Source organism: Nyctibius grandis, chromosome 1, assembly GCF_013368605.1.
Source record: "Nyctibius grandis isolate bNycGra1 chromosome 1, bNycGra1.pri, whole genome shotgun sequence".
In the NCBI taxonomy this organism is placed as follows: domain Eukaryota; kingdom Metazoa; phylum Chordata; class Aves; order Nyctibiiformes; family Nyctibiidae; genus Nyctibius; species Nyctibius grandis.
In genome coordinates, this window is record NC_090658.1 from 90,066,899 (window position 1) to 90,086,800 (window position 19,902).

Genomic DNA, 19,902 nt, shown 5'->3' on the forward strand with positions numbered 1-19,902 from the left:
AGATTTATACCAGGCAAAGTTTTGGTCCACTTAATAAAGGAAAAACTGGAGTAAAAGATCTTTTAGCTGAATCTAACTGAATTAGCCTCATGTATTTCTTAGAGCATTAAAACTTCTGTTATTTTTAACAGATTTTCAGGCATCATTTTATCTGGACACAGCACATTCTTTTATATATATATATATATATATATTTCTGAACTTTTATGTTTGAAATGTTTTCTTTGTGATAATTGCATTGAAGGAAATTATCTGCTTTCCTGAAGCAGTAGGTTTAAACTTCTAATTGTAAAAAATTCCTTCTAAAATGCTTTTTTGTACGTCTGGCATGATTGCTTTTTTTTTAGCTCTTAATATAAATCAAAATAGTAGAGATTTAGAGGATATACCTTTAAGTATAATACCTTAACATCACCTTTGCAGGTACATGATGCTGATTGATGGCAAGAATGAAGTTTATATGATTGATAGAGACAATTCGATTTTTCACGTATCTAATCTGGAATTTCCATTTCGTAAAGATCTTCGCACACATCTAACAAACACTCTTCTGGATGGGGTAAGGAGCATACTGTATAATTATTGTAACAATTTCAGTGCCGTTTGCTTTTGTTCAGAAACAGGGCCAAGTTTTTAGGCCTGGATCAGTGAATCGTGAGATTTCAGGAGTAATATAGATTCAGTTGCTGACTGAATGTGGGAATCACATTTCATGAGTCAGTTCTTATCTACAGAATAGCAGTGATGACTGCTCTGGGGGGAGCTGTTTGTCTTTGTCATCTCAATACCTTGATTTATTTCATTCTCTGAATATGAGAAAAGACTTGAAGAGAATCTAAAGAAATTATTGCGGAATGTCATCTCTTGTTATAGCTTTGTATATTTTGATACAGTGAACATGGTCAATTTGATCCAGTTAATGTAAATATATCTAAAATTTGATAAAATTTTAATCTTTTAATAGACTTGGGAATTGATGTCTATGCTTCTGTCACCTTTATTTCAGCTGATCTGAATTATTGACTAATTTAGGAATGGGTTAGTTATATTTGTTTAAGACTAAAACATTTCTAAGTTGTCATGCTAATTTAAATTATGTAAACTTGCTAATGAACTTTTTAAGCTAGTTGTAAACAAGCTGTAAAACATCTGTATTTGTTGTTTGAAGGCTGGCCTGGATATTCTTGGTAAACTTTTCAGAACAGTAGCCACAAGAAGAGATTATTCCTTTCTTGATCTTCCTATTTTACATGAGCAAAAGAACTTCATTAGCTGTTACACTAAATACCTGTCGATGCAGATGAATGCAGTTTCCTATCAAGTTTCAGTAGCATTGGAGGCTCTCTACATTGCTGTAACTCTTGCTTGCTGAACTGCTGAATGCCTGAGATGATCTTCCATATTGGTCTTCTGAAGCCTAATGCACCTTTCAGATACCGGAGACCATATTGTCATTGTTAACTTTCTTTCCTTTCTCAGGCCTTTGTTGTCAGTAACCTTCTTGAAATGCCACTTCTGTGAATGATCTGTGTTACTGAACACACATTTACGTGTGAAGCATGTATAAATTGAATCTGAGGATAATTATTGCAAGGAACAATCTACTGTCTCAGGGACAAAGAAGCAGATAACGGAGTATTTTCCACCATCTCTGCTTCACTGAAAAATTGAGAGCATAATGCAAGAGATGCCATGCTGTCAGCTCAAAAGTGGTTACACAAGCTGTCATGTCTGGTAGGAGCCTCTTCAGCCAGGCAGCTTCCTATTAATCTGCATAATAATATTCTTAATGACATACATTAGGTTCCATACTGTTGAGATAAAAAGCCTGGTAGTATTTTTTTTTTTTCCCTGTTCTTTCTCAGGCTCTTGAGAAAGTAATGGCTTGCCAGTGTCCATATGGTGCAATCCTAGGTGTTCTTCAGGGAAACTGCAGCTCTTTTTTTCTGTGTTTCAAAACAGATGATTTAGTAAGGGTGGCTAATATGTACATGGTGGAAGGCAGGGATGACGTATATAGAGATATGTGCATAAATGTGGCTGTGAGGTGTGGGAGAGGGGCTCTGATCTGGTGTGTTGCGTTTCCTAGATTTATAGTTTAAGTCTCTTAAGAATAAATAAATTTGTCTCCGTTATCTAGGACATTAACTATACTTCACTTAATGTGTTGTTTTGTAAAAGTTTGACTGTTATAGTGCATTTCAGTATTTCACTTTATTGGCATAAAATTAGTTTTACTGTGACACCCCTCCTGCCCCCTCACCCCCAGTTTTTTCATGAAGTGGGAAGCAAAATGACGTTGGTTGAATGAAGTATCTTGAGATAAAATTAAAATGTTTCAATGGATAAATACTTTTCATAGTACAGATATTAAAATTAATTTAAGTATGGTCAGTTAAAAAAAAAAGCTGTCCATGGAATATTTTTCTTTTCAATTGAAATTCTTTCAACAGGTTTGAGAATAAAATTTGCCTATTATTTGAAGCATCAGAACAGCTTAACTTTGTAATGGAATATTTGTTTAATGTTGGTGCCAAATGATAATTTCCATGACTGTTCCTTTACTCTGGATATATGCATGATTTCTTTCTGTTTTTTTTAATCCATGGGAAGAAAAATTTGGCTTTTTTGTGTTAACATACTTTGCTAATTAGTGCTGAAGGGCTGTTCAAATTAATTCCTTAATTACAGGTTGAAGTAGTTCATACTTCTTGCCCTTGAAGGAGCTTTCTCACTTTCAGAGAATGAAAGTATAGAATGGGGTGGCCCAATTGGTGTTGCTTTAGAATAATCTTAAAAAGTATGAGAAACAAGGAAAGACAAAACAGAGATACCAGTGCCATGCAGCAAAACAACTACTGGTGTTAAGAATACAAAAGATTAGGTCGTTTCTCCAAACTTTTAGAATGACAGTGTATATAGAACTGTCATAAAGGCAATTCTCATGAATTCAGTGATCTGTTAACTTGCTTTAAGGCTTCTGGTGTAAGCCTTTCATGTGGTTGTCTTTGAGAATTTCAAATGCATTTACAATTCACTTCAGGCTGAAATTACTTGCAAACAGTTCTTACTATGATCAGCTATGTCTTGAGTGATGAGAAATCTCCTGCAATACTCTGTGCTCATCTCCAGCTCTTCAGTTGTGATTGTTCTCCTGGCATAGAAGAAAGTTTTCTGCAAAGCTCATTAAAGCTAATTTGAATATTACCTACAGGTGACTAGTATAATATGAAGTATTTTTTTAGAAGCCAAGTGGTTTGCATCCATACTGCTATCTGAGGGAATGCATAGATTTTTGTTCAAGTGTTTTGGCTGTCATGCAAAAAAACCTAATTAGTTATTTTCAACTTTCTTGGCATTCTGTTTAGCTTTGGAACAGTTGAGTAGAAAATGTAGAGGCATTCTTAGGCTTGAAATACTTTTTACAATTTTAATACACTTTTGTATATATTTTGTTTTATTTATATATAAAATATTGTTCATACTTGAAGACTTAGAAGGGCCAAGGACTCCAAAAGTGGAGAGCGAGATTGAGATTGATTTATGTTTTTGCATCAGTACAGGCCTCACTTCTTTGTAAGCTCTCTCAGAAATGGCATAACTTGCACCTTTTTGAGTTTGCAAAGGCTAGTACTTTGTGCAAAATAGATTTTAAAAAAAAAAAAGCTCTTTTCATTCCTGAAGTACAGCAGTGGGTAGAATTGTGTTAAAGGTAAATGGACAAAGAAAAGGCAAGGTGCAGGAGGAAAAGGTACAATGAACAGATGTGTGATTAGATCTGATCCCATACTCTGTGTCAACAAAAAATACATTCTGCAAGTGGCTGGTAAAATGAGATCCTTAGCTTTGTGATTAAATTTTGGATTATTTTAAGTCCAAGTTGCTTGCCAGATATGTGATTCAAGGAAAAAAGAAAATGTCCATGAGCTGTCAGTCCAGCATTGTTCTTCTGGGACTTGTCCAGCTAAAAGCTTTTAGCACAGTTGCAGTTTCTAATATGCTGTAAGACTATGCTTTGCAGCACCAGAAGATTAAGGAAAGGAGATTAACACCAACACAGTTTTGCCAGATTACATCAAAGAAACTGGCCGTTGGACCTTGTTCTGCGAGGTTTAACCCACAGGTTAAACTAATACCTAAACTAGCAGGTAATGGACAAGTGGTAAATATTATATTTACTAGCAGTGGTAATTTTAAAACACACGGTAGTGACTGTAAATCTACATGGAGTCTATAAAAGAAAATGCATGGATGTGGGTGTGTCGTATGGCTACTTTTGTGTTCTATTATCATGTCATGTGAGTGGGCTTGGGTTTAAGTTTTTAGTTATCTAAACACTGGCTTAAATATCGCCTTACAGTATCAGGTTATTACTCAGATCAGAATGAGTGAGTTTGAATGTGATCAGTTTCTCAAACATTATCTTTCCCAACAGTTTCTGAACTTGCCTTTGAGATCTGTTCCCTGACGTATTTTTCAACTCTTATAATTTGAAGGAAGATTCTGAAATCAGACTGATAAATAATTATGTGTTAGAGTATTTCTAATCTGAATCATTCTTATGATCACTTTACAGCTTTTGCCTTATGACAGTTGTATTGGCGTAACTAATGGAGCAGCGAATGTTGTTGTCATGATGGAGATGAGCAGCGCAGGAATTTGTCATCTCTACTGCTGAGGCATATTATGCTATTGTTTATTTGCTCTGGTAGCTGGGATTTCAGTCAGGATGTGAAAAGCAAGCAAGAGGCAGGGGAGGAAGAAAAGAAGTGAGGATGTGAGGAAAGAGACTAGTTTGACCAGTAATAGAGTCAAAAAGGTTTATCATGTCTGAAGTAGAGGAAAAGTTTCTTTATAAAATTAATTCTGTGTTAAAACTGAACATTCCAGAGAAGGTTTAAAAATCATTCTTGTTCCTCTTGGCTGTATTTTATAATTCTTCTTAAATGGAATATCCAGAGATTCAGATTTTTAAAATTAGGCTTAAAATCTTTTAATACCAGGCATTGAAGTGTTTTCAGGGTTTTGCATACAAATGCTAGCTTTGCATCAAAGCTAAGGCTCTGAATATGCATGCTGAGGAAATGAATCCTTAAACCTTAAATATATGTTCAATTAAATGTATTTTAAAAATTTGTTTCACCTGCTAATGTGATTGAAACTTTAAAGAAATATGGTAGCATTCTTTTGTTTCAGTTTTACTTTGTTATTCATTTCACCTGATTACTATCATGAATTCCGGGTGGGTTTTTTCCCTTTTTTGTTCTTTTTTTTCCCTGCATTATATCTTTACACACTCTTCCAAGTTTGAACATCATGCCTTCTTTCTCTCTTAGTGTGTACCTACTCCATCTGTTCTTGTAGTTAGTTATAAAATTTATCGTCAAAGAAGGCATTGCAGCATTCCATCTGTTATTCCTTTGATAGCTCACTGGTGTCTTACCTAAATATTGGAAAGTAACAGAATGACATTTTGTTACATCACTTTTATGTAGACTTTTTGCAAGTGTTATTTGACAGTACCTGTGACTAAATGATTTTTAGAGTTAAGATACTGTAATGTTACAAAGGAATATTTTTCACTCATTGAATTTTTTTAAATTTTTTTTAATGATGTGGAAAGGTGTGTAAGGTCATTTCAGGTAGTCATTCACAACACCTGTGAATGCCACATTTGGCTGTGAAAGCCAAATCTCCATCTCAGTGTTGTGTTCACAGAAGATGAGATTCCAAAATATTAAGTTGGCAATTTATAGTTCCCAGTGGTTTTTGAGAACAAGAAGTTCATGTCTTCTAGTTTAGTTTTAAATGCTTCAAGCTTTGCTTTAAAACAAGTCTATGTTTTTACAACTGCTTGCTCATTTTTCAAAGCCAAATGCAATTAAATACTAGGTACAATTCAAGAAGCTTGATATGTGTACAGACTGAAAATCAATCTTACACTGAGACTCTCGTTTGGGTTTACTTTGTAGAAGTTACAGGTTCTAAGAGAAGGTAAAAGGTTGGAAAACATAAAACCACTACTGACCTAGCAAGAAACAAAATAAAATTAATTTGAGTTGATATGAGGTTCTTTTCTGTAGTAATTCTCAAGCTCACAATTTTGTTTTCATCATGTTATAGTCAAATATTTTCACCTTTTCCAATTGTTTTATCTTGTACGTCTCAATTTGAATCATAGAATGAATGAATCATAGAATGGTTTGGGTTGGAAGGGGCCTTAAAGATCATCCAGTTCCAAAACCCCTGCCATGGACAGGGACACCTTTCCACTAGACCAGGTTGCTCAAAGCCTCATCCAGCCTGGCCTTGAACACTTCCAGCGAGGGTGCATCTACATCTTCTCTGGGCAAGCTATTCCAGTGTCTCACCACCCTCACAGTCAAGAATTTCTTCCTAATATCTCATCTAAATCTACCCTCTTTCAGTTTAAAACCATTCCCCCTCGTCCTATCACTCCATGCCCTTGTAAAAAGCCCCTCTTCCGCTTTCCTGTAGGCCCCCTTTAGATACTGGAAGGCTGCTGTAAGGTCTCCCTGGAGCCTTCTCTTCTCCAGGCTGAAGAGCCCCAACTCTCTCAGCCTGTCTTCATAGGAGAGGTGCTCCAGCCCTCTGATCATCTTCGTGGCCCTCCTCTGGACTCGCTCCAACATCTCCATGTCCTTTTTATGTTGGGGGCCCCAGAGCTGGTCACAGTACTCCAGGTAGGGTCTCATGAGAGCGGAGTAAAGGGGCAGAATCACCTCCCTTGACCTGCTGGCCATGCTGCTTTTGATACAGCCCAGGATATGGTTGGTCTTCTGGGCTGCAAGCGCACATTGATGGCTCATGTTGAGCTTCTCATCAACCATCACCCCCAAGTCCTTCTCCTCAGGGCTGCTCTCAATCCATTCTCCACCCAGCATGTATTTGTGCTTGGGATTGCCCCGACCCACATGCAGGACCTCGCACTTGGCCTTGTTGAACTTCATGTGGTTCGCACGGGCCCAGCTCTCAAGCCTGTCAAGGTCCCTCTGTATGGCATCCCTTCCCTCCAGCATGTCGACCACACCGCACAGCTTGGTGTCGTCGGCAAACTTGCTGAGGGTGCACTCAATCCACTGTCCATGTTGCCGACAAAGATGTTAAACAGTGCTGGTTCCAATACCGACCCCTGAGGAACGCCTGAGGAATTTTAACTTGATATTGGCAGCAAAAAATCCTTAGCTGATATAACTAACGTGTTAGCCGAGAACTGGATGGGGGAAAGGGACAGGGAGAATACTGGTTGCATTTAGAGAAGTGAATATTTCAAATTATCTCTGAAAAAGATCTACTAATTGGTTGATGGTTACCATTTTCGATCGTGACTAATTTATATGAGACTAAATATTTTTTATTAATTTTTCAAACTAATAAACTATGTCTAATTCATACCATAGGAAGCCTGAGTTACAGATGTAAGCACCAGCATGTAAGATGTATATATTTTTGTATATACCATTAAGTTCAGGGAATACTTTTGTGTTTGGATGTTGATCGTTAATAGTCTTTCTTTTAGCTGACATATTTCCAAGGTGGTTTACCAATATATATTGAATGTTAACTGATTTCATGTGATACAGGTAGTATCTGTTATATTTCCATTTGAAGGAACCCTACTGTTTAGTCACAATGCAGCATTCAAGCAAATTGCAGTTGTCACTGCTGCCTAGGACACTGTTAGCATGAAAAGATCCAACCTGAGCATAGAAAATGGATGTTAATGCTTGTTACTTGCTGCTTGTTGTACTTCTTATTGTAGGCGAGATTTCCAAAAGTGCTTGGTTGACTTAGGATCGCGGTTCTTACTGAGGTTTCTAAAAACCCGTAATTCACTCAAGAAAGGCAGTGATTTTGAAGGCTGTGGGGAAACTAATGTGTAAATGTTGCAGATCAGAATGTGGAGCCTTAGTACAGCTTCCTGACTTCCTCTTGAATGCCTCATGAGAGACTTTTAAGACCATAATAATATTTTTATAACCTTGACCTATTGTAAAATCTTTTTGATAACAAAGATGTGACCAGTGTTTAATTGCATCATGCTTACAGATACATACACTAAGTATAAATGTGTTGACATTCTTCTAGATTCATGAAATAAATGTAAATGTCATCTCTTTTCTTTTAAGGAAATGATCATCGACAAGGTTAATGGACAGGTTGTTCCTCGGTACTTGATATATGACATTATTAAGTTTAATGTAAGTACTTTTGGTTTTACTGCTTTTATCTTTAGTTATTGATTCTCATTTCTATTTTCATCTTATTTGTATAAGTAAGAGCTTCAGAACAAATTTAAACACCAAAAGTGTTTAGGTGTTTTGTAGCTCGATAACAAGCAATGCATCAGAATTGAGATTGAAAGCAGCCTTAGAATAGACATTGATTTATCTCCACCTGCTCGAGAAAAGATGGCAGTTTGAAACAGTCCGCTAGACACTGTTGGAAAATTTCCCATTTCTAGGGCATGTTTGAACTATTTAGGCAGTGAAATTGGGAGGGGGTAGAGAAGTTAGCCTGTAAGTGGTGTATTTGTTACCAGAGCATCACAGTGCTCCTTGTTAGGCTGCTCTATCACGTCTTTCTCAAATTTCCCTTTGAAACCAGGCAACTGGTCCTCTGTTAAGTCCTCAACAGCAGGCTATCCTGTTTACACTGGCTGTAGGGCAAATACATAATAAAGAAATATATTGTGGAAGTTGTGGAAAAGGAGAAGCCTTTGTTGACAGCTAGAAATGAAGTCTTTGTGGTCACAAGAAAGAGCTGTTAAACAGTACAGAAAATTAGAAACTTTTTTTTCTTTAAAGCAGCTTTCAAATATGGTAAAGGTTTGAACGTCACCAAAGGGCTTTTGTGTGTTACCTTCTATAGATTTTTTTTTTTTCCTGGTTTATTGTATTTTTACCCCCAAAAGTCATGATATACGTGGAATTTGAAGTTAGTCAGTGGTCTTATGGCAGGGTCTCCTGCTGAAGCTTATTTGAAGAGCTAACCTTGACAATGTGTTCCACTTGTTAGCCCTTATTATGAAATGGATTTTCTAGTGATTTCTCTGTTATGTCTAAGGAAGAGAAAATGTCCTTCAGGAAGGATCAACTTAACTATATATATCTCCCTAAAACAATATTTAAAATAATTTTGTGTAAACAGAAAGTGTGTACTGGTTTTGGTTGGGATAGAGTTAATTTTCTTCATAGTAGCTCATATGGTACTGTGTTTTGCATTTGTAACCGGAACAGTGCTGATAACACAGGAATGTTTTAGTTATTGCTGAGCAGTGCTTACACAGAGTCAAGGCCTTTTCTGTCTCACACTGCCCCACCAGTGAGTAGGCTGGGGGTGCACAAGAAGTTGGGAGGGGACACAGCTGACCCCAACTGACCAAAGGGATATCCCACACCATATGACGTCATACTCAGCATATAAACCTGGGGCAAGAAGGAGGAAAAGGGGGACGGTTGGAGTTATGGCATTTGTCTTCCGAAGTAACCATTGTGCATGATGGAGCCCTGCTTTCCTGGAGGTGGATGAACACCTGCCTGCCAGTGGGAAACAGTGAATGAATTCCTTGTTTTGCTTTGCTTTACATATGAAACCATCTCTGTCTCAACCCATGAGTCTTCTCACTTTTACCTTTTTGATTCTATCCCCCATCCCATTCTAGGGGAAGTTAGCGAGCAGCTGCGTAAGGCTTAGCTACCTACTGTAGTTAAACCAGAACAATGTATTAAATTTAGTCACTAGACCTGTGACGAAATGGCCCATGGAAAAACACTCCAGTATCTGTTAATGCTTCTGGGAAAACAAAATTATTGTTTCAGTGCTCCTAACAGGACTGACAATATTACTGAACCACAGTACATTTCAGGCTTCCTAAACTACTGTTGACTCTTCCAGACTTAATGAAGATACTACTCAGCTCAAGTAAACCACTTGCCATAAGTTAAAATTGCAAATGGAGTCATGGTACTAGTCACAAAGAATTACTTTGGTATTCTTGGAAGTGTAGTCATACTGTGACGTAGGACAGCTGCTTTTAAAATAATAGTTTGTGGGGAATACATGTTAGATTAGGAGTAGAAGCTTTTTTGTTAACTCATTTTAATTCCGCATCTTGATGATCTTTTCTTAAACCTTTTCTGAAGAGTAGATGTTAGTTTCCTGGGTCCCTCCTATGATGAGGACTTTTCAGTAAGCAAAAATTCCTTTTAGAGTTCTGAAAAATACAGTCTTCTAAAACTACTCCTGGGTTCTCATTTTTCCTTTACGTTTTCTTACTTGTTCCTCTTCCTATGGTTCCATGTTTATTTCTTTCATGTCTTTACTTGTCTCTGCTCTCAATTTGTGTCTAATCTGCCATTCACTGCTGTTACTCTCCCTTTGAAAAATAAATGTAGGGGAAGAAGTGCACAGACTCCTTCTTCCCTCAGTTTGGGATATGCATATACTGTCCTAGTAAAATAATGCTTTCTGAAAGTTGTAATTATTTTGGTGAAACATTTTTTGGGGTGGAAAGGGAGGAAAATCATTTGTAGCAAAGTGTCCAGACTTAACATGAAGAATCCCACTTGGCAAACAGGAAAAATGATCAGAGGGTTTCCAGAGGATGGATAAGGTTTGGGAAAAGTCTGCTTTTGAGCAGGGCTGTAGAAGCTGACCTACTGCCTGAAATTCCTTTCCGCGGCTCTTCTGGCGCTCTCCTGCCAACCTGTCATCCTTCTCCAGTCTCTGGGTGCCTGTTGCTGGCCCTGACATCGGACTGGCTGAATGGGGATGGACTGAGGTTCCCCTCCCCTGGCAACTCTAGTTTAAAGCCCTCTTTACCAGCTTGGCAAGTCTATGACCCAAGACGCTGTTGCCCTTCTTTGACAGGTGGACCCCGTCAGCTGCCAGAAGATTGGGTTTCTCGAAATGAGTCCAGTGGTCTAAGTAGCCAAACCCTTGGCTGTGGCACCAGTCCTGTAGCCATGTGTTGATTTGCCTAATTTGACTGTCCCTTTTAGTCCCCTTCCTTTTGACCGGGATGATTGATGAGAAAACTACCTGGGCCTCAGAGTCCTTTACCACTGCTCCCAGGGCTCTGTAGTCCTCCTTGATACGCCTCGGACTGCTCTTGGCTGTAAATACTTTAAAGCTTGTTTGGGTTTTTTTTTGTTTGTTTGTTTGTTAAATGCACTGGGAATGAGAGAGAGGAGTTAGTTACTATGTAATACTATTTTAATGTCAAGGACAAGTTAAGATAATGTTATCAGTATGAGTACAAGCAGGGCTTCAGCTGCAAGAAGTCATTAGCAATGGTCCTACTACAAAGATTAAAAATCACAGTGGATTTTAGGTTAATTTTAGAAGCTTAATTCCAAAAATGGGCATCCAAGGATGTTTGTCTTGGCAAGAAATGATCAGCAGAATTTTGTTACCAGGAGAGGTAAATGTATTGAAAACTTATAATTGTCAAGAAAGGGTAAGTTCCTTTTTAAGATGCATAAGTTAGATTTGTGTAAATATTTCTAGCAGAGCTTCAAATCAAATAATTACACAAAGCATCAGTCCTGTTTAAAAACAAAACATTCCCCCCTGCCCCTGAAACAAACAACCCCCTCACTCCAAAAAAAAAAACCAAACCCCAAACCACCTGACAGACAGCTATATGAGGTGCTCTGGAATTCAGCGTTGCTCCTTTGGATCTTGAAAGTGGTTGTGTCTTCTGAAGGTGAATGGTGGATTTACTGTACTCAATGTCCACCATGTGAGTTGCAAGACTTCCTACATGTCCCCCATCTTATCATCCCCAGTCACTCAGCATACTCTGCTGTTAGAGAGATGCGACATTGCAGCTGGGCAAATGTGCATACAAACCCCGTCGATGAACACCTTTGCCCAGGCAAACCTCATGTTTTAGTCAGGTCTAGTGAACTAGAGATATTTTCAGCTCCTTTTATTCTCAAATGTTCAACCTGTTTTCCTTGCGCACCATCCCATACTAGCTAAGCGTTACAAAGTTTTCTGGCTCTGTCAGAGTATTCCTTCTGAAATATTGTGCTTACAAATTCCACATTAAGTCCCAAAGACTTATGTGCACTATTAATAGTGCTGAGAATTTGTGTGTTAGGATGACCAGCACTAACACAAAAATACAGACATTAGTACTAAAATAAGGAAATATACAGTTTTTCAAAATACAACATGTATTTATAGTAAGATATATGTCAACTTGCGCCCCTCAGGATGACTGTAAATAGTACAGTGAAAGCTGTTAACGTATACAGAAAAATAGTGGAATTAAATTTTAGATCACAGCAAAATAATGTCATATAATTAAAAATTTCCAAATGTCATTTACCATAGTAATCACTTTGAACTATTCTCAGTATATTTGGCCAGCATTATTGTCATGCTTCAAAATTGCAGTCTACTCCATTCTTGTGTTTATTTATTTTAGTTCTTCATTATCTTGGTTTTAGGGGGCTAAATAGTGTTAAAATTTGTGTTTGGAAGTGTAGCAGTTGCAACAGGGCAGCCTTATCTCCGTTCTGTGCTCTGTTCCGTCTCTGGCTTTTAACAAGGGGACATGTAGGACTGAAGACTGATACCTAAATGAAGCCCAAAATGCTTAGCCTGGCTTCTCTGTGTCTAAGCTAACTAAATAACGTGACCACTGTTGCCTTTTATGAGCAGAAATTGTGAAAGGGTAAGTTTATTCTTAAAGCTATATGCTTAAAGTTTCAGCCTAAAAACCAAAGATCACAAACTATAAATAGTTGTGTTCAATTTGTCCCTTGCAGCTCTGGCTTTTGAAAAGTTAAGTGTTTAATAGACCAGTGTCAATTTGAGATTTAAGAGAAGCAGTGGTCTGCTAGTAATGGATCAGCTGGGAGTAAAAGTAATGGTTTTCATTTTATGTACAATACTATGATTTCGGGAGAACATCATAGAATCATGAAGCTGAGTGTCTCAGTACATCATGGGATCTTTCTTCAGACTTAGTCAGGATTTCACCTGAGCATGACCCAGAGGAGGTAAGGAAGTCACCTTAAACAAGGATGAGGTGTTCATCAGGAGAGAATGGTAACAAACTTAACAGTGAGTAGAGGCTATAGAAACAAATGAAAGAGAATAGTAAGGGAGAAAAATGAGAAAAAATGAGTGGGCGAAGACCTACCTTTTACAAATTTTAATCCACAATGTTATCAGTGAAGCTTATTGTTACTTAGCTTTTTGATTTTGCTGTGGTGTATCAGGAATAAACTGCGGGAATAAGCAGCCTTCTAGAAAGAACTGAAAGAAACTAAGAGAATAGACTGATTGAAATATGTAGTGTGTATTTGGCGGCTCTAGATGTCTACACAAGAAAAGTCTTAAAAAGAAGGAAAAAGAAAAACTGAGTTTCAGTGACTGGGAGAGACCTGTACTGGAGTTCTTATATCTTTGCTGTCTCTTTCTATGATAAATTTTGTATTGAATTCTGATGCTAATTACCTATAGGTGCTGCAAAAGTCAATCTTCAGGGATGCTGATGGAACTTTGGCTTTGTTTCTTTTTAATCACTGTTTCTGTGACATCTAGTTTCTAGAAGCTTGTGGTAACGCATCCCGTTGTGTTACAAGAGATGCCTATGTCAGGAAAGACAAATGATTCTTCAGGAGATTAAAAAAAGATCTTTTTTGTTGTCATCTTCTTCAATCTAAATCATGATGTTGTTTATTACTAATAGCAACTCAAAATACGACATTGCTCTGTCACTGCTTTCATCTCTCGTGCTAAAATCAATTTCATGGAAAGGAAGCTATATGCAAGTGAAATAGACCCGTCTTTCTACCTCAACTCTGAGGAAACCAAGAACAATCCATACTTTTTCTTTTCTACTTCGCTTGGTTCTTTCTATGTACTCTGAGTTGCTCTTTATAAAATCATCTCTCAAAGCCCATCCTGAGAGGCTGCATACACCTATTCTAATAAGTAAAGCTGTGCAAGGGGTGGGGTCCTGCTACTGAAACTTCATCCTCTTTTTAAGTAGTTAAAATGGTCCCCGGCACAGTTTTGGCCCTGGCTGGCTACAGTGCTCTTGAGCAATTCTCAGGAATAGTTTAAAATTTAACATTGCTCAGGGACCGTTCTCAGCAGGCATTCTGAGATGTTGTCATCTCAGAACATTATAGTGTAACAGAGGAAGCTGACAATAGAAAAATTAATAGTCCCAGAAGCAAATACAAGTAAATCCAAATCTGTATTCATCAGAAACAATCCGCAAAAGAATATGGCTTCATTCTCCAGTCACCTTTGAGGCAGCTCTTCCTGAGAAACCTTGTTTTGAGAGGCTTTTTCTTAGATCATATTCAATAGCTATGTATAGATGTATAGTCGCTAAACTTAAGCAACTATTTTTTTCCTTAAGTAATAAAAAGTAACACTGGCATAATGTAGGGTCTAACTGATGCATTCTTAGCAAAGACACTGAAAATGAATAGTACTTTCCTTTTCCTTTCTAACCCTGGACTTAAACTCTAGTCAAGTTTTCATGAGACCAGATTGCAATGGTAAGAATAGACGGAATACTTGAAAAAGAATAGATATTTTAATGTTTAGAAAGGAGATAGAATTTTGATTACATTTCCTAATACTCTGTACATTAAATTAAGTCAACATCAAGATTTCTTTGGTTGTCATTATGCATAACAATGCTGTAGCTATTAGATAAAATTTGTCATGGTAAACATATGCTGGTCATAAATCCTGCCCACAGCAAATGTGCTCATTGAATTCATGCATGAAAAATTTTTGTTTTAAATCCCTGTAAAATGTTACCATGTCTGACTTTTCCATTACAAACCTCATTTTAATGTGATGTAAAGCTCACAGTACATGCTGTCTCTCATTTATTAGCCTATTAACCTTATCTTAAAAATGTGCCATGAAAATTTTGAGGGCAGAATTCAGAGATGCAAGTGTTTAATTGCATCTTTTTTGTTTACAAATGCATCTGGCTGCCAGTGACCCTTCCACTCTTACTTTTACTTCTGAGGTTATTTCTCAAATGATACCACCTCAAAATACAGATTTAAAATGCTTTTGCTACTAGTAGTACACTGGAAAATGAGGATGCCATGCATGTATTTTCTCTTGCACCCTTTCTATTACTTCTTGTGGAGGTGTACCTAACAAGCGCCCGAATGTTTGTAACAGTGCTCTTACTGTGTGTTATGTTCTCAAAATCTGTATATATCACTTCATTTTATCATGGCTCAGAGGTGTCAGGTAAATGACATACAGGACATCTACTCAATTGTATCTCACTTTGCTTTCTGGTGTCGCACTGGGAGGGATACATTAAGATTTCTTGTAACTGCACTGCTCTGACACCTTAACTTCAGAGCCTCTCCTCTCCCTCCAAATCCCTTGCTTGAATTTGTGAGGTTACACAGCTGCTGGTGCCACTGCTTTCTCCTCCTCCTCCCATTTTTATAAATGCATTTTACTGAGAGCAGGGACAACTTGTCCAGGTAGTATGTGTTGGTATTCTTACGCTATATGAATAAAGTAGCATTACAGAATAAGGAGGGTAACAAATGGTGGGCTAGGAGAGCTTGTAGGATGGAGAATCAGCACAGTAAAGGAATGGATGTGGCAGAAGCTTTTGGGTCAGATGGATGGACAGAAATGCATCTGAGCTAGTTGTCTTTTTCAAAGTCTTTCCTGCCTTATTCCCCTCTCCTGTTGATCATCTTTTATTCATCATTGAAAACCTGACTTGTATGTCTGAGCAGCAAAATTTGCAAATCTTACCTATTCTGTAAACTTCCAAATGGATAATTTGTGTTTTCTTCCCTGTTGCTCCTTGTGCTTTGGTAAAGTATGTATGCAACTGAAAAGTAGTATTCTTATGCATTTTTGCGTCTCTCTCTTAAAAACTCTATTTTTCTATGATGCCTATGAAAAGTAAGTTATTGCAGAAGAGTGATAACTAGTACGTGCTGACCAGGAGATCTTTGGTGTTTTCGCGTTCTTCATTTTATATTTTTTATCTAATAAGCTGCTTGTTGTTGGGGAGCATTCTTTAGCGTTGTAATTAGCTTGAAGGTTGAGTGTTTTACTTGCTGGTTAGATTGTGTAAAAAATACATCTGATTTCTTCCTTTCCCTTGCATCTCTGAGTTAGATCCTCCTTTTCCCAACCCAGGAGGCACTATGGATCGCAGTGAAGGTGGTTTGTTTTCCACATTTGCCAAAATAAAGAATGCTTAATGGAATATTATATAAAAGCAAAGGGAGTGTATTAAGTTATGTCATGTCATGTTTTATTCCCCAAAGGTAAGTGTTTCCATACGTTAATATGAGGCATTCCTCATGAGAACCTTTTTGAAAGGCAGATTATCGCTAGTATAATTGTCAGGGGAAGAGGCACAAAGTGTTGCTCTTGGGAGAGAGATACGGGGACAAGCAGTTCTCCAAGAGCAGCTTTAGAAGGTGCCATGATACTGAATCTTTTGTTTTTCAAGTGCTCGTGTTCTGTAGGTTTTACTCTTACTTGCTTACTCTGATGTGATGCTTTTTCAGCAAACCATGAAACTTGCTACAAAAGATACAAAACGAGACCTGAAAGTTTAAGTTGCATTGTAAATGAAAATAACTCTGAAATATTTCAAACCTTATACAATTCAGAGGATAAAGTCCACAAACACATTTTTTGTTCTTAGAAGGTGTCTTTAAAGAGCTTTTCTCAGTATTTGTACTAAACAGTTTTCTGCCTCTCACATTCTTAGCCTTAAAAAGAGTCAGTTTTTATTTGCAATATTATTTGATCTCCTCGTTGTGCTAGGAACTGTAACATATGATTAAACAGAAAAACTGTCTCCCTAAGCTTGCAGTTTATAACAGTCATTCCCATAGGAACTGCCAAGTGGACTTAAACCCAACTTCTGTCTCAGGCAAATATTCAGATATCCCAGGAATCTGGCAGTAATCACAACCAAAGTGAAAAACTCTGAAGTGAGGCAGGTTTTCCAGTTGCATTATCATGTCCAATTTTGTAAGTACTGGGAATGAAGTCTAACACAGGCCTTTTTTTTTGTCCAGTATATTTCAAAACAGGAAAAACTACAGGAAAAATAGAGGATGGGTGGGGGGGTATCATATGGAAAGAATGGGAGTGTGTTTAAATGTTGTCATGTATTATTTCCCTAACTTAGTTTTATTTCCTCCTTTTCTACGACTAATCTAGCTGTACTATTTTATATTTTCAGCTTGCTTTCTGTCTCTTGCCTTCCCATCTTTTTTCTGTTTCTAGGGGAAAGGAACTAAAGAAAAAAATATAATCTAAGTTAGTCAGAAGGATGTACCAAATCTAAAATAACTATGTAATTCAGTGTAGTTTTTAAGAAGGTGAAAGTGGGACCTCTCTAATTTTCTTTTCCATGGCTAATATGTTTGAATAACCTGAGTGACTCTTATGGTTTAGGAGAGAATGTGAAGGCCATGTTTTCATCCTTTTTAGAATATTTCTCTTATTTAAAAGAAATATGAAGAAAAATACCACTTTTCTTTTGAAATGAGTATAATAGTAATTAATTGATATTTCTTACTTGTAAGCTAACCATGTACACAATGAACTACATATCTTAAAGACAGATTGTGTACTAAAGTTACAGATCTTTTACAAGTCTTCAGGCATATAGAATCTATTACAAGCAGACACTTAATTTTTAGTTCTATCATAGTTTAGGAAAGGTAGGTGGTTCCTTTTCTACGATAGTATTTGTGAATCAGTGCTGATGTTACTGCTCTTTTCTTTTGTCTCTTTTCTAGTTTTTAAGAGACTTTATACTTACTGTAATAGACAATCTTATTTTAAATACTATGAAGTGATTTATATTAAAAAAAAAACAGTGCCACAAACTTTTCAAGTATGAAATGCTCTGAATAGTGTCTTTAAGATGTAGGAATTTTCCCTTGGTTCTTTAATTCACTGGAGTGATGATTCTTTGTCATAAAGACAGCCCTGTAAAATCCCAGCCATAACTATTCTTATGAAGAGTCACTGTGAATGGCTGGTAGAAAGGAAGAGAGTGTGATAAGAATAGAGGCAGAAAGAGAAAATATTGAATGGACCATCTAGTACCAATTACAGTTAAGGTGAGAATGCCTCCATACGATATGCCACAACAGCACTAGGGAAAATAATTGGAAAAAAACAAGCAGCAAAGCCCTATGTTCAATATTTTACTTTGCAGATAGCCTAAATTCAGTGCAAAATAAATTATTTAAATTTATATTCCCCTGGGAGAACGATGTGCAATCTTCTTGTGTGTAAATATCTGATGATGAGGATGGCAAATGTATTTTACAGTTACTGGTTATTAGAATTATGACTTTTACTTCTGTAATTAAAAATGGGAAGTTCATCTACTCCTCAGATTACGAGAGGGAAGGCAGCCAGTCTAGACAGAACATAAATCCTTTTGGTTTTAATCATTTACATCCCGGTAAAATCCCCTTATTGAGTTCTGGTTTTGAAGGCTTGGAAGGATTTATAAAGATTATAAAGATCCTAAATGAAGCCACTGCACATGCAATCAAACAAGAGATTGTGCTGAGTTGTCTGTGCTCCAAAAATAGCAGCTACTAAGCTTTCGGCACCTAACTGGAGCTTTGTTCTCAAAAGAGAGGGCTTAGGTGTTCGTCCATGGTAGGTGCCCATTTCCGTAAGTCTGCCTCTTTATTGCACAATGTCAATGGTGAAAATCGTGCTTCAATCACTTCAACTAATTGTCTTATATGTGTTACTTTTACACTAGTGAAGCAAACTTCTCATCCACTTGTAGTTATAAGGTTTTATGGTTTTTATCTTGAATTTGTATTCTGTTTCGAGCAATCCGAGGAGAAGATCGAGGAAGGGAGCAATGTTTGTAGTGCAATCTACTTTTTCTGTTTTCATCTTATCTGTTTAGTCACAGTTTTCACAGTCCTGCTGTTTTATTCAAGTTATGTTTGCTAATAGAAAAAAAGTGTGGAGCTATATTTGTATGTTCTGTTAGGCCTTGATATTTATGCATGGGCTACAAACTTCTTTCCTTTGTTGATTCATACATATTTGAATTTATTTTCAGTGATTTTTTTTAAAGCAAATACAAATAATTGAATACATGTCTTAAGCAATCTATTTAATAGATCTGGTTCCCCAGACCATTTTCATTCTGTGGTAAATCAAAGCGATATTCCATTGTATAAGCTGACAACATATAAATAATAATTATGTGCCTGCAGCACGTTGGTTGAATTGTTACAATTGAAACAATATTTCACACACTATACCTCACTGATGCCAAGATAAATTTTAGAAACCATTTTGAAACTGCTAAATTCCTTGCCATTACCATATCTGTTTTGAATATTTGAGTAATAAAAGTTTAAAAAAAAATTAAAATGTATTTTCAGATTATAATGGTTGTCTTGCCTTTTGTCTTTTAGGAATGAAAAACTTAAGAGTCATAATTCTTCAAAATTTTTCATTTCTCTAATGCTTTACTTTTAATCCTGTTTTAAAAAGGAAACTTCATAGGAAATGAAAAAAACCTTTTAGGTGATTGAATAAAGTAATAATCTTATTTGGAGAATGAAACAGCACCTTCAGATTTTTTTTTTATGTAAAAGCTGTGTGGATCAAAAAAATAGCAGCATCTATAAAATCATGTTCAGAAGAAATACGTGCCAGACCATTACTATAAAATGCAAAATATTAGACTGCATGGTCTTCAGAAGATGGGAGAACTAATAATGGGCTTTCATTGGAAATGCAGATGTCAGCTGTGAGTGCCTTGAGTTGTCAATAATAATGTTAAACACAGGGTAGAATATCAGCCTGAGCTTATTCTTTATTCTTCTCTCAAAA

The 19,902-nt window shown here is 36.8% G+C and overlaps 1 protein-coding gene across 2 annotated transcripts in view; it reads left to right on the forward strand.

Annotated features, from left to right (window-relative positions):
* RNGTT (RNA guanylyltransferase and 5'-phosphatase) overlaps positions 1-19,902 on the forward strand; it is a 206,722-nt gene that overhangs the window by 60,219 nt on the left and 126,601 nt on the right. For both annotated transcript variants that reach the window (XM_068397279.1, XM_068397290.1), the window contains exons 9-10: positions 424-559; positions 8,151-8,222. In XM_068397279.1, coding sequence (XP_068253380.1) covers positions 424-559; positions 8,151-8,222 — 208 coding nt within the window. The remainder of the gene's footprint in view (positions 1-423; positions 560-8,150; positions 8,223-19,902) is intronic.